We start from the raw sequence: 14,032 nt of genomic DNA on the forward strand, positions 1-14,032 counted from the left end.
TAAATTTGTATATACATTTCAAATCATAATTTCTAGAGTTTTGCATAAATTCATTAAACGATTTCAGATTATTAGTTTTTAATGGAAATATGATGGTTATACATAATCAATAACTCTTCAAAACATTAATCATTTAAAAGGTCTTTAAAAAATCAGGTAATTAAAAACATTAAAAGTGGAAACAAACAAAAAGCCCTTTGGGATATGATGAATTACGAAAGGTGCAATACTACAACAGGTTTTGACAATCACCAGTTACTAATTGACAATGAAGTGATCAAGAATCCTGTTATAGTATAGCATTTCAATCAACATTTCGTTTCAACAAAGCTGCTGATCAAACACAACGACTACAAGTAAATGTTTTCATTTTCTGCTTTGTATCCTTGGTGGAAGTAAGTAGGTTTTAATGGAAAAGACACATAGGTTTTTTATATACTTCCACATTAAATTTATTAAAAAAGAGCTTTCGCCAGTTAAGGCATCATCAGTTTGACATTGTTTACAGAAAAAAACATATGTGTAAAATAGAATAAACATATGATAAAATAGAATAAAATTTAAAACTAAATGTAAAGACCAAAAACCAATAAATTATAAAAGAATTATGTAGACAAATATGGTTTGCAATTCATAATTTTGGAATGGATTTCTTTTTTCACTAATGATATAAAAATATCACTGAAATTTACGGAAGGTTGGGAAATACAATTATCTTTTAAAATTGTCATACACGCACTTTCAATTTTATTTCTTTTAGTCCAGGAAGATTCTTTAAACACTACACTAGATGATTCAAAATTTATATGATGATTTTCCTTTACTGCATGTTCAACTAATTTAGATTTTTCAATGTTTTCTTTTTTATAATTATAAATATGTTCTTTTACCCTAATTTCCACAGGTCTTGATGTTTGGCCGATATACGTCTTGTTGCAACCACAGTCAATTTTATATATCACATTCTTGGTTTCTTGATGTTTGTTTTTCGGTTTTAATTTTGTTAAGTAGCTTCTTATATTATTTTGGGACTTAAAAACAGTACGGATGTTAAATTTATTTATAATGATAAGTCCAGATCGAATAATGTCTCCAAAAATTCATTGCAGATAGTAAATAAAGACAGATATTTCATCATAATGAGAATGGAAATCAAAGATGAATGTGGTGTGATCAGAATGGGTTGTATGAATGATCATTTTATTGTGTTCCAAATATACTTAGTCTAAGCCCAGATCCTGTGAAGCAATGCTTGGTACTGCAAGGTATTGTGAGACCTTACTAGCCCCAGTGATGCCTAATGAAGTAATAAATGTTATTTCACCACAGTTGTACCTTGATAAGACAAATTTCAAGGGCTACAGAAGAAATTCGCCTTATCGAGGAATTCTTAATAAAGAGGTTTGTTTTATCGAGGTTTAATACTGCTGTTATTCGTCAAATAGAGGCTTTTCGTCACCCTGAGATAACCTCTATAAAACAAAGATATTTGTGGCCAACCTCTATAAATATGAATTGGTAACGTAACTGAAGGTATTTTTCAGTGTAGGCCTAAGTCAAAAAGAGACTGCAATAATTTAAAAAATACAGTATCCATCTATGTATTAAATCGTTGGTACATATAGTTTTAAAAACATACATAACAGATCAATAGTTCACAAAAAATAAAAATTGCAATCAAGTCTTGAAAAAAAACATTAATTTTATTTGATTGCTTACATGAATTGTTGCCATATCCAAAGTTGAATCTAACTTGACGATAACAGTATTGTTCACTACATTTTCATTTAAACAGTTTTAACAATTTTTTTCCCGAAAAAACACTAGTACCTCAATAGTTTCTCCTGCGTCTTTCGTTGACAGCTCAGGACAATCACTCTCCGCCCATGCATCCTCATCATCATCTTCACCTGCTTCATCTTCTTAAGGATTTGAGGGTTGAGCAGAAGATAGGATATATTCATCCATTGAAGTAAGCAAATTCTTTAAACTCCATTTCGTGACCCCCAGTACTTCGCTATCTTTGCTCTAGTTCTGAAGAGGGATGGGTGGGGTGCATCAGCTGCGATTTCATGTTGAGACACGCGTTTGAGTCACTGTTTGTTTTGAAAACTACGTACTATAGATGTCGAGAGCATAATATATTTTTCCTATAGGGTCACGTTTGTCTTGTAGAGGTTCTGTGCTAAGATTATTCGTTGATAAGAGGTTAATCAGTCTTAGCACAAACTACAAAAAAGTCTGTCTTATGAAGGTTTTTATCTAATTACTAGATTGTATAGAAGCGTTTTTAGCATTGAGTGTTACCAAAGTTTCAAGGGAATTTGAAATAATTTTCCTTGTCTTATCGATAAATTCGTTTAATCGAGGTTCGTAGTAACAAGGTTTGACTGTACTTAAAAACAAAGATCAGCTGGTTAGGACAAAATTCCAATGTTTTTGGGAAAACCAATCTCATATTATTTGCTTATATTTTTAATTATTCTTTTTCTTCAGATCATTTCCAAAATTTAATGAAATATTGTTATGTAAAACCTCTAATGAAAACAACTGTTGTAATTTAAAGAATGTTTGCCCTATCTCCATACAATCAATCGATTTCTTCAAATTTGAAATATTAATACTCAATAGGCTATTTACCTTTTCTTAAAACCACAATATTCTTGATAAAGACCAATATGGCTTCTGAGAAGATTTGTGTACAATACACGCAATTCTAGAATTTACGGAATCAACGTACAGCAGTATTCAAAATAAATGCCATCTGCAGCCATATTTTGTGACTTAAATGCCTTTGTTAGCAAGAATAGAGATATCCTTCTTAACAAAATGGAGATAATTCTATTCCTTATCTTCGTGGCTGATCTCATCTCCTGTGGCTGTGGTCATGGGGAGGGATTTGTAATCTCTGAGTGCTTGGATGAGAACTGATTTCTTACCAATGGTCTAAAGCTCAATGAATTATTATTAGTTAATTTTAGTAAACTTAATCTACCTATTGCAGGAGCAATGTTTCGGTAGTCTTCTACCAATGTAATCCGACTCATTTTTATTCAAATCTAAGCTTTTTTCCTACACTTAATACTTTGCAACAAAATGTAATTCAGTTGGCTTTGACTCTGGTCAATTGTGTATCATAAGAACAGCATATTTTTATAATTTTCATAATTTTATGAACTATGGTTTATTTGTATGGGGCAGCACAAATTTAAATAAAATATTTAGCCATACTAAAGAGAGCTTTACGAATAATATACAACAAAAAAAACACAAGTACCATTGTAAGCTGTTATTCACTTCAGCACAAACAATGATTATGTCCTCCTTCATAGACTAATGGTTAAAGGCTCTCTAATCGAGAGATCACAGGTTCAATTCCTGGGGAGGTCCAATCATTTACTTTGTGCTTTGGAAATAAAAACCAGTGCACTTCGAAGCCGGGATAGCTGATGCTGAGGCTTAAATGAGATAAAAAAAATGACTCCCAAGTTTATATATGTTTATAAATAATGGCCAGAGCCCCTATAAATCAAGACATAACTTTATTTTATATATTGTTCATTCGTTTAGTAAACTGCAACAATCGACTTGATACATGACATGCAAAATAATCAAAAACTATAAATTTGCAACAAATGTAGTATTTAATAACTTATTTCTTAAAAAGTTAAATAAAAAAGTAAAAAGTTGCAGGCCATGCATTTGACTCCTTGGACAAATATTTTAAAACAAATATGCCTCTAAAAATGGAAGTAGTAGAATGAGATAGATGATGCATGGATGAATAATTTTTATATCTGTAATTTTAATTTGATCTTCATTAGACAATAATGTTATTAATATTATATATTATGACAATCTCTGTACAATGTGTATATTTTAAATGGAAAATACATGTCTTATGTCTTGAACTGTTTCAGGTGAAATTTTATTAAATTGATACAGCAAATCTTTTATCCTGTTTGAAACATTAAAACAAAACTATTATACTCACTGTTTTAGAAGCATTTTTGTGCTTATATAATATGTACAGTAAAATACGAAAGGATGAATACTATTTTATATTGGAACATAAAAATTAAAAAGAATACACCACACAACACTAATGCCACAGTTTTACCAAGGTACTCATTGTTTCTAAAAAAAGTGCGGACAAGGTTGGAAAAGTTCATTGAAAAGGAACAAAGCCCTCACCCTTAAAGCCTAAGTGTGGGAGAAAAAGTGATGAAGCTTGCTCATGTGGCATCTTTGCTCAAAAAGTTTAAAAGTTTTATCATTTGTTGCTAGACGAGATGTCAGTATGACAGGTTTTACTCTACATACAATTTTGTACACATAATTTTCTGTAGATCCATATAACGGTGATTAATTTGGTTTGGTGAAATCTGAGTCAGTGAAGGATTTTCATAAAAACAATGGTCTTTGAGATAAAAACAAATTTATTACTAAACAAGCAATAGGGACTAAAACCAGCAAGTCATCTTCATGCTGCCTGAAGAGTCTAGAGGGGTCTCCATGATGCTGGCCTGTCGCACAAGACGTCGAGGTACGCGACGACCTAGCAGAGCTGTCTCTTTGTCTGGTGTCGACATGTGAGGACTTGTCTGAGTCTGTAGCTCCACCTGATCCTTCGTCTCCAAATCAAGGTCCTCATATGACGTGTTGATAGAACTGGGCCTATATGTACACATTGAAAGTAATCATAATTAATTTATACAGTGGTATTTTACTTGCCAAGTTTTAACTCCAGTTACCAATTAGTTGTATTTAAATAACAATTACTTAAGTGGATAACATTAAATTTTAAATCAATTTCACAGTTGTCAGAGACAATACAATAAGAACTGCTAAAAGAAAACATGTACGCTTAAATAGTGTATCATCTCATCATAAACAATAAATGAAGAGAAAGAACTTATTAGCTGTCAGTACTAATTACTTGTTTCATGGAAAAATTTAACAGAACTCAAATTGAGGTTGCGGCCTAATCAATACCAACATATTGTTTTATGTATGTTCATTTTTTTTACTCTAAAAGATGACCTTAAAACCACAGGTAATAGTTTTTGAATGGAAAATGAGAAAGCTGTTGAAGATACATCTACCACTGCAATTTATCAACGAGTTTAAAGACCTTGTATCATTGCATTTGGTATTACTTGAAAATTATATTGGATAATATTGTCCAGATGTATTGCAGATAGCTGGCAATTTAAGTTGGCAAGAGATCCATTTAAAATTGATGTGGATATACTTCCTGATCACATTCAGGAACAGGATATTCACATAAAATGTGATTCTTAATCAAAGGCAGAATAAATTCTAAAACATGGGTGTTGGATAATTTTGGTTGAGTCAACATATCTAAAGTTAAAATATCAAGCAAAGTGAACGTTGAAAGTAATCTGTGATGTGCTTCGTCGCTGCTAAAAGCAGACATTAAAAAAATTGTGAAAGACAATAGTGCTAACCTTCTCACTAAGTTACAAAGTGGCTAATATAATAGTGTAATATACCTTTTGTAGATTGTATTTAAAAAAGTTTTGTTCTGTTTTTTTATTGTTTTATAAAGAAACCAACTGGCAGCAATAAGTTTAAACAAAGACTAGTCAAAAAGTATTTGAGGTAATAATAAATACTTTTTAAATTATTACATATTTAATTTTAAAATATGAAAATATTAAATTTACATTTTACTACTATGTTGACTACATAAGGTGATGATAGTAGTGCCTGAAAGGTTGAGAACCCCCTGCTTTACACAGTGTTTTTAATACCAATACATTAAATGCTTAAAGGGGCAGATTTTAAAACATACTGATTTATCAACGCAGTATTAATCAGAATTTGCATTATAAGAATTAATTTAATTAATTTAAACTCAAATTCAGCCCCATTGGATGCATAAAAAGAACATAATATCAAGTAAATCCATAAATTGCATATTGACTTACTGTAGAGGGACACAGCGAAGACATTCTGCTAGACTCCAGTCCTTGCCAAACTCCTCGCCCTCATCGATGGTCTGAGGGAGGCGATGATGGAGGGTCTCAGGGAGGCGGAGGCTCGTCATGCCTACCACCACCGACACCGCCCCCATGATTACCAGTGGCAACACTAGATGTTCTGACCCCTTTAATCCAACAAGGGTGCATTACAAGCATGTTTTTGAAATAGCTGATTTAAGACAGCTAAGGATTGTGTCAATACAGGCTTTGTCGCTCTGTACGGTTGAGTTTAGCTCCAGTTCACTTTCCTCTTAGTACAGCGTAAGGAATCGTGATGCTGTCACAGATTTGACTCCTGGAATTTGTAGTCATGTTCATCTGAGGAGACAAAAAAAGTCGGAGACGAAGATGCTTAAAATGACTTCATTACATCATTTCGACATCAGAGACACCTAGGCTACAAAATATAGTATAATCTAGGTGAAGAGGTATTCTCATTGTCCCATCAGGTGCTCAGTGTTCCAATTCATTGCTGACTTTTTCTCTTCAAATGAACATAACTCCAAAAATGTATGATTCCAGGAGTCAAGTCTTTGATAGCATCAGATTCTAGATGCCGCTTTAATAGGAAGAAGAGTTCTCACCATAGCTACTTTATGTGTTAACTGTTAGATGTTATAATCACTGTTAACGTTAGATATGGTGTCATTATTGTTAGTTCAAAGTCTTTTTCTTCTAGTTATATATACAAATATATTGATAATTTAATGCAGTCTAGTAAATGTTTGACAGATACGTTTTATCACTCACACTATGATAATGAGTAGTACAGCTAAATGTAGAGTTATTCATAACAAAAAAATTTAATAATGCGAATGCTAACTTTCACATAAATATAGTGGAGTCTAAATAACATAGCCTTTCAGCTGTGCACTTGGCATGGTCATCTCAAAGCATAGAAATTCTGTGGACTTGGAACTGATGTATCAGATATTTGGTAATTCTTTAAGGAAGTGGTAAGACAGGTGATTTGTTATTTATCTAATCAGCAGTAGTAGGATTAATTAAAAGGACTCATATTTGTAGGTTTCATCTAATCAAGCTCTCCATTAAACAAATTTAATCCAATTTTCTAATTTTCTTTTACATTTTCATGAAAAATTACATGAATAATAAAGTTATCAAGAGAATAGAATGTATACTGATACTCGTAATCTGAACAATCCAGAACAACTTTGACAGATATGCTGATGATGATCTTATTCCATCTACTGAAGTTCCTAAGGCTGTCTAAACAACTGAGATATCAGATCCAATAGTTCACTAAGAACTCCGCACTCTGTGACCAACAGATCATGCTTCCAATGATTGTCCATGACAAGAAAATATCAAATGCCATAATATTCTATGTTTGAGAAATCAACTTTAATGACGAGTTGTCGATTATTGACTTCTTTCTAACGTTTAACAAATCGAGGAGGGCATACTTGTACGATCTGAGTGTTGATGACATATAGGTTTTCACCTCTTTTACAGATTATATCATGTTTACAGTGTTCTATATCAGTATCAGACAACTGCTCCTTTTGACGTAACTGATGAATCAACACTTTCCTGTGTAAAGGGTGAATTTGGAGGAGAATAATTTGATGGAAGATCCAAATACTCTAAGAGAGTACCTACAAGGGTTGTTGAGCATTTTGGTCACTATTGATAAAGGGGGGCTTTTGAGGACAACTTGCCAAGCCACCTCCAGTCTGCCTAAGTTCCCCCTAATCATTAAAATATAACACCTTATGACTATATTCAGCCCACCAAATAGCAAGTACATATACATATTTTTGTACAGGTTGTAAATTAAATCCTGATACGCCTGAATATATTCCAAACGGATTGAGATATCGATGTACACCCTTCACCATACTTATTAAAATACTTTGTTAATTTTTTTATGATAAAAAAATATTTCCCTCTCCCTTTAGACCACAAACACGTATCAGCTGTCCTATTAGACTACAGTAAGGCTTTCGATTGTCTAGATCATGATCTTATCTTGAAAAAGATTTCAGCCCTAGGTTTTGAAGGCTTGGCGAAAGATTGGGTGACTAGCTACCTGAAAGGACGCAAGCAAATAGTTGAGATTCAACAAAATGTAAATGGGAGTAAATGCGTGTATAGATCAAGACAACTCACAGTAAGTAGAGGAGTGCCTCAAGGCTCAGTTTTAGGCCCCTTTTTGTTCATACTTTTTACAAACGATTTTCCAAGTTTTATCAATGACAATTCTGTAGAAACCATTATGTACGCAGACGACACAACTCTTTTGTTTACAAATAACACAGCACAAAATCTAATTTTGGATATTTCATTAGCAACAGAAAAATCACTCCAATACTGCCTTCAAAACGATCTGGTCATAAATCAATCCAAAACCACCCAGATAAATTTTAGCAGAAGACAAGAGCAGATTCCAAAAATACCTAATATTTTAGTTGAAAAAAAGGCAAAACTGCTTGGCCTAACAATTAATGCTGACCTCTCCTGGACAGATCACATACGCGATCTGACCAAAAAACTTTCATCTGGCACTTATGTGGTAAAGCGAATGAATTGGATAGGAGGTTTGGAGACGGCAAAGACAGCATACTATGCTGTAGTGGAGTCCCACCTCAGATATGGCTTAATTTCATGGGGAGGAACATCTGAAACCAATCTCAACAAAATCCTGATACTCCAGAAAAAAGCTGTAAGGGCACTCTATAGCCTCAGCCCTAGGGAAAGCTGCAGAGAAGCTTTCAAATCCCTGCAGCTTCTTACTGTCATAGCACTATACATCCATGCAGTCGTCATCTACACCAGCCAGATGGACCTTCCTAGAAATGAAAATGCTCACTCATACCACACCAGACGAGCAACGGACTACATTCTCCCTGTACACCACACATCGCAATTCAGCAAAAAACCTTCTTACATTGGACGCAAAATCATTAATGCACTACCACCAAATCTCAAGAACATGAAAGGGAACGAACTGAAAAGACATTTTCGAGACTGGCTGATGGAACGACCTGTATATTCATTGAAGGAGTTCTTCGATCTTCTATAAATACCACATCAATATTTGTAAAGCAAGAAATATTAATCTAAGTTTTTGTTATTATCTACTATTGACGCAATTGTATTTCTTAAAGAAACAACAAATAAAGAATATTGTCTATTGTCTTTTCAAAGGGGAGGTACGGGGGAAGGGACTTTAAATTTTTAGATTGCAACCCCTATCTTGTGACATGTCATTTTAAAGGTCTATTCAATGGAAACACAATGATATAAACTAAACATTGATACGACGATCCTAGCAAAAGTTATGGGCAAATAACCCCTTACATTGTAATGCCACCTTGAAAAAGACACCAAAACCAAACCATGCAAGAACCAAAGAACCAAAACTATGCTCGCCAGAAACATTAGTACAAGGTAAAGGGATAAGCTGGGCACCTCAAAGTCTTCCTAAAAAATATCACACATACATTGTGTTGAAATGCTCAAGACATTGGCATTATCCCTACAGATTATTATTGTTTTGTGTTATTTGCCCAAAACTTTTACTGGAAAGAACGTAGAGATGCTTCCTTAGTGTCATTGCACTTCTATTAAATAGGCCATTAAAATGATATGTCACAAGATAGGGGTTAAAATTTGAAAATTTAAAGTTAGTTACCCCCCCCCCATATTCCCCTTTGATAAGGAGGAGAAATTTTTTATCATTCAAAAATCCAAAAAAGTATTTTAATAAGTATGGTGAAGGTTTTAAATTGATCTCAATCCATTTGGAACATATCCAGGCGTAACAGGACTTAATTTACACCCTGTATATGACAAACACAAAAACGATCTGTCCTGGCCTGCGCTTAGTCATACATCTACGTGCTTGATAGGGCACAATCTTAAGTTGAAGTATTTGCCTTTGTCGTAACTGTTTCTGTCTTATTTTGTTTACCACGTATTGTATCATGCCTATATTTAATTGATGTTATCCAACCATATGGACACTTCTTAAAATTTCAATGATCGTACAAATTGTCCCACACAATTTTATTTGTATTGAATCCAGAAGTATAATAATATCAGATAAGCGAATCTAAATTTATATTCCACCCAGATGAAAGATGTCAAAGCTAGAACACAATATAGTCAAATAATGTACTTACAAGGTAAGTGATGAAAGGTATAATGATCAGTCCTAGTCCACTGATGTAAGCAGAGAAACCAATTCCAACCCCTCTTAGTTGGGTGGGATATAGCTCCCCAGTGAATGGGTAGATGATCAAGAACGAAGCTGATATTGCAAATTTGGAGAGGAGAAACAGCACCAACGTTTCAGTCACTGCTTCTGCAATTACAATGGTAGAAAGCAATATGGATTAATACATCTCTAAATAACATATGTCACACATAGAGTAACATACATTACATTCATTATTTGTATTGAAAAATCAAATTCTCATTGTATTAATCTACAACTTACTACTAAACCTTATACTTGTTTTTGTTATAGAGGCTTCATAAGTGAATTTACAGTAGAATGAGCTTTGTATAGTCATTTAAGAATCAAACAATAACTCTCCATTGGAAATGACTCTCTATTGACATTTTTATTTACCTTTGTTCAAAATGTTGACTAAAATAAAATATTCATCTACAACATTTATTTTATGTAACTGAATAAACTCATACTTAAAAAACTTTCCAAACTAAATCGTCCATTGTGATAGTGGTGGATCACTCAAAATTCTACAGGAGGCAAGCTTTCAATTATGAGCTTGTGTGATACAAAAGGTGTAAATTGCTTTTTAAAGACTGAGGGTTTTCAGAATATAGGTCAGCACGTTCACACTGATGTGGGGGCTATAGAGCTTAACTCACTATTCTTTAAAACCTGGCACGTTTGATTTGTATACTGAGTTTTAACCTAGTTGTATTTGCAACAGACTCATTAACTTAATGCCTTAACTTACAGTAGTAAGTGTATGTTAAGCCATTTTACAATAAAAATTATTGATTTTTAAGCAAAAACTATTTGTACAATTTTTTGACACATGTAGTGCAAAATAAATATGACATTTAAAAAATAAACAAAATCATAATTGTAGTAAACATTTTTAAGAAAAATTGAACAAACTGTTAAAGGAGGGGTAGCTTTTACTAAAACCTCAACTGGAGAGCTCACCTAACTAAAATGAAGCGAGAAGCTTAAAGAATAAAACATTTTAAAAATGAAATTCTCTATTATGGTTCTAAATAATTTAACTCCTTGCCTCTTGAGAAGGTGTTAACCTTCAAGTCTAATAGTATATAATACAAAATTAAGACATTATCTAGTCAGAAAGGATTTTTACAGTTTGCATAAAGCTCTCGAAATTAATTGAATATGAGTACATTTACTTGTTCATAATTAAACATAGACAATTGATACCTCATTAGAATTATTTCTTAGAAAGATTTTAAAGAAATACAAATAACATCTGTTTATCATCATTGTTGCGTGTGGTTTAGAAATAAATATTAAATATGAAACTTATTTCTGCCACTTTTAGTCATTTACATTAGTCACAACTAACTCTTAGATTTCAAAAACATGTAAAACCATATTTACTTAAAACATTATCAATTAAAACATATTTTGTAATTATTTTTAGTTAATTTGCTATATTTTTTTTGTTATTCAATATGTTTATGAACCTGTTTTTATAACTATTTATTATAAACAAATTATGTGCATATAAGTTTGTTTAGTATAAACGTCGTACTAGAAAAATATTGCTATTATCATATTAATATAAGAAAAAAAATACGTTAACATCTTCATTAGAATATTCTTCACACGTTGACTGCTGCAAATATATTATTGTGTACTGGATGCTTAAGGATAGTCATGATCACTCAATACAGAGCTGCAGTGGAGTTATTGAAACAATGTAACTAATAGGAAAGTTATATATTTATCTTTCAAAACACAAGGGATAACTTTGTAAATAGTTGATTTACAATTTTAACTTTATATGCTTGGAATTAGTTTTTTAAAATCTAAAAATGAGTTGAAATTCCATCAAATATTTGTGATTTTTATTATGACTAAACAAATTACAACCTGGAGGCAAGAGTACAGTAATGATACAGCATACACCACTGACGATCATGGAGATGGAGAGAGGCCAGCGACGCCCCCACCTGTCCATGACTACCCAGCAGGCCAAATAGCTGGGGATCTCGACAAGTGACGACAATAGGAAACTGAGATACTGATCACTACCCAGAGCTGGCCCGTAATAGCTCAGACCCACATACACCATCTCATTGGCAAACCTGCAACAAAGTTCACTTGCTACAATAGTTTTTGATCTTTTACAACCTACAATAATTACTATCAAGAACTGGCCCGTAATAGCTCAGACCCACATACACCATCTCATTGGCAAACCTGCAACAAAGTTCATTTGCTACAATAGTTTTAGATCTTTTACAACCTACAATAATTACTTTCGAGAGCTGGCCTGTAATAGCTCAGACCCACATACACCATCTCTTTGGCAAACCTGCAACAAAGTTCACTTGCTACAATAGTTTTAGATCTTTTACAACCTACAATAATTACTTTTGAGAGCTGGCCTGTAATAGCTCAGACCCACATACACCATCTCTTTGGCAAACCTGCAACAAAGTTCACTTGCTACAATAGTTTTAGATCTTTTACAACCTACAATAATTACTTTCGAGAGCTGGCCTGTAATAGCTCAGACCCACATACACCATCTCATTGGCAAACCTGCAACAAAGTTCACTTGCTACAATAGTTTTAGATCTTTTACAACCTACAATAATTACTTTCGAGAGCTGGCCTGTAATAGCTCAGACCCACATACACCATCTCTTTGGCAAACCTGCAACAAAGTTCACTTGCTACAATAGTTTTAGATCTTTTACAACCTACAATAATTATTACTATTGAGAGCTGGCCTGTAATAGCTCAGACCCACATACACCATCTCTTTGGCAAACCTGCAACAAAGTTCACTTGCTACAATAGTTTTAGATCTTTTACAACCTACAATAATTACTTTTGAGAGCTGGCCTGTAATAGCTCAGACCCACATACACCATCTCTTTGGCAAACCTGCAACAAAGTTCACTTGCTACAATAGTTTTAGATCTTTTACAACCTACAATAATTACTTTCGAGAGCTGGCCTTTAATAGCTCAGACCCACATACACCATCTCATTGGCAAACCTGCAACAAAGTTCACTTGCTACAATAGTTTTAGATCTTTTACAACCTACAATAATTACTTTCGAGAGCTGGCCTGTAATAGCTCAGACCCACATACACCATCTCTTTGGCAAACCTGCAACAAAGTTCACTTGCTACAATAGTTTAAGATGTTTTACAACCTACAATAATTACTATTGAGAGCTGGCTTGTAATAGCTCAGACCCACATACACCATCTCTTTGGCAAACCTGCAACAAAGTTCACTTGCTACAATAGTTTTAGATCTTTTACAACCTACAATAATTACTTTCGAGAGCTGGCCTGTAATAGCTCAGACCCACATACACCATCTCTTTGGCAAACCTGCAACAAAGTTCACTTGCTACAATAGTTTTAGATCTTTTACAACCTACAATAATTACTTTCGAGAGCTGGCCTGTAATAGCTCAGACCCACATACACCATCTCTTTGGCAAACCTGCAACAAAGTTCACTTGCTACAATAGTTTTAGATCTTTTACAACCTACAATAATTACTTTTGCGAGCTGGCCTGTAATAGCTCAGACCCACATACACCATCTCTTTGGCAAACCTGCAACAAAGTTCACTTGCTACAATAGTTTTAGATCTTTTACAACCTACAATAATTACTTTCGAGAGCTGGCTTGTAATAGCTCAGACCCACATACACCATCTCATTGGCAAACCTGCAACAAAGTTCACTTGCTACAATAGTTTTAGATCTTTTACAACCTACAATAATTACTTTCGAGAGCTGGCCTGTAATAGCTCAGACCCACATACACCATCTCTTT

At 33.5% G+C, this 14,032-nt stretch overlaps 1 protein-coding gene across 1 annotated transcript in view; it reads right to left on the bottom strand.

Annotated features, from left to right (window-relative positions):
• Positions 1-4,421: 4,421 nt before the first annotated feature.
• LOC124364803 (carcinine transporter) overlaps positions 4,422-14,032 on the bottom strand; it is a 43,280-nt gene continuing 33,669 nt past the window's right edge. The window contains exons 9-12 of the mRNA XM_046820566.1: positions 12,097-12,311; positions 10,157-10,338; positions 5,955-6,133; positions 4,422-4,677 (exon numbers count right to left, since the gene is read on the bottom strand). Coding sequence (XP_046676522.1) covers positions 4,464-4,677; positions 5,955-6,133; positions 10,157-10,338; positions 12,097-12,311 — 790 coding nt within the window. The 3' untranslated portion in view covers positions 4,422-4,463. The remainder of the gene's footprint in view (positions 4,678-5,954; positions 6,134-10,156; positions 10,339-12,096; positions 12,312-14,032) is intronic.

The sequence above is a fragment of the Homalodisca vitripennis genome, chromosome 6 (assembly GCF_021130785.1).
Source record: "Homalodisca vitripennis isolate AUS2020 chromosome 6, UT_GWSS_2.1, whole genome shotgun sequence".
Classification (NCBI taxonomy): domain Eukaryota; kingdom Metazoa; phylum Arthropoda; class Insecta; order Hemiptera; family Cicadellidae; genus Homalodisca; species Homalodisca vitripennis.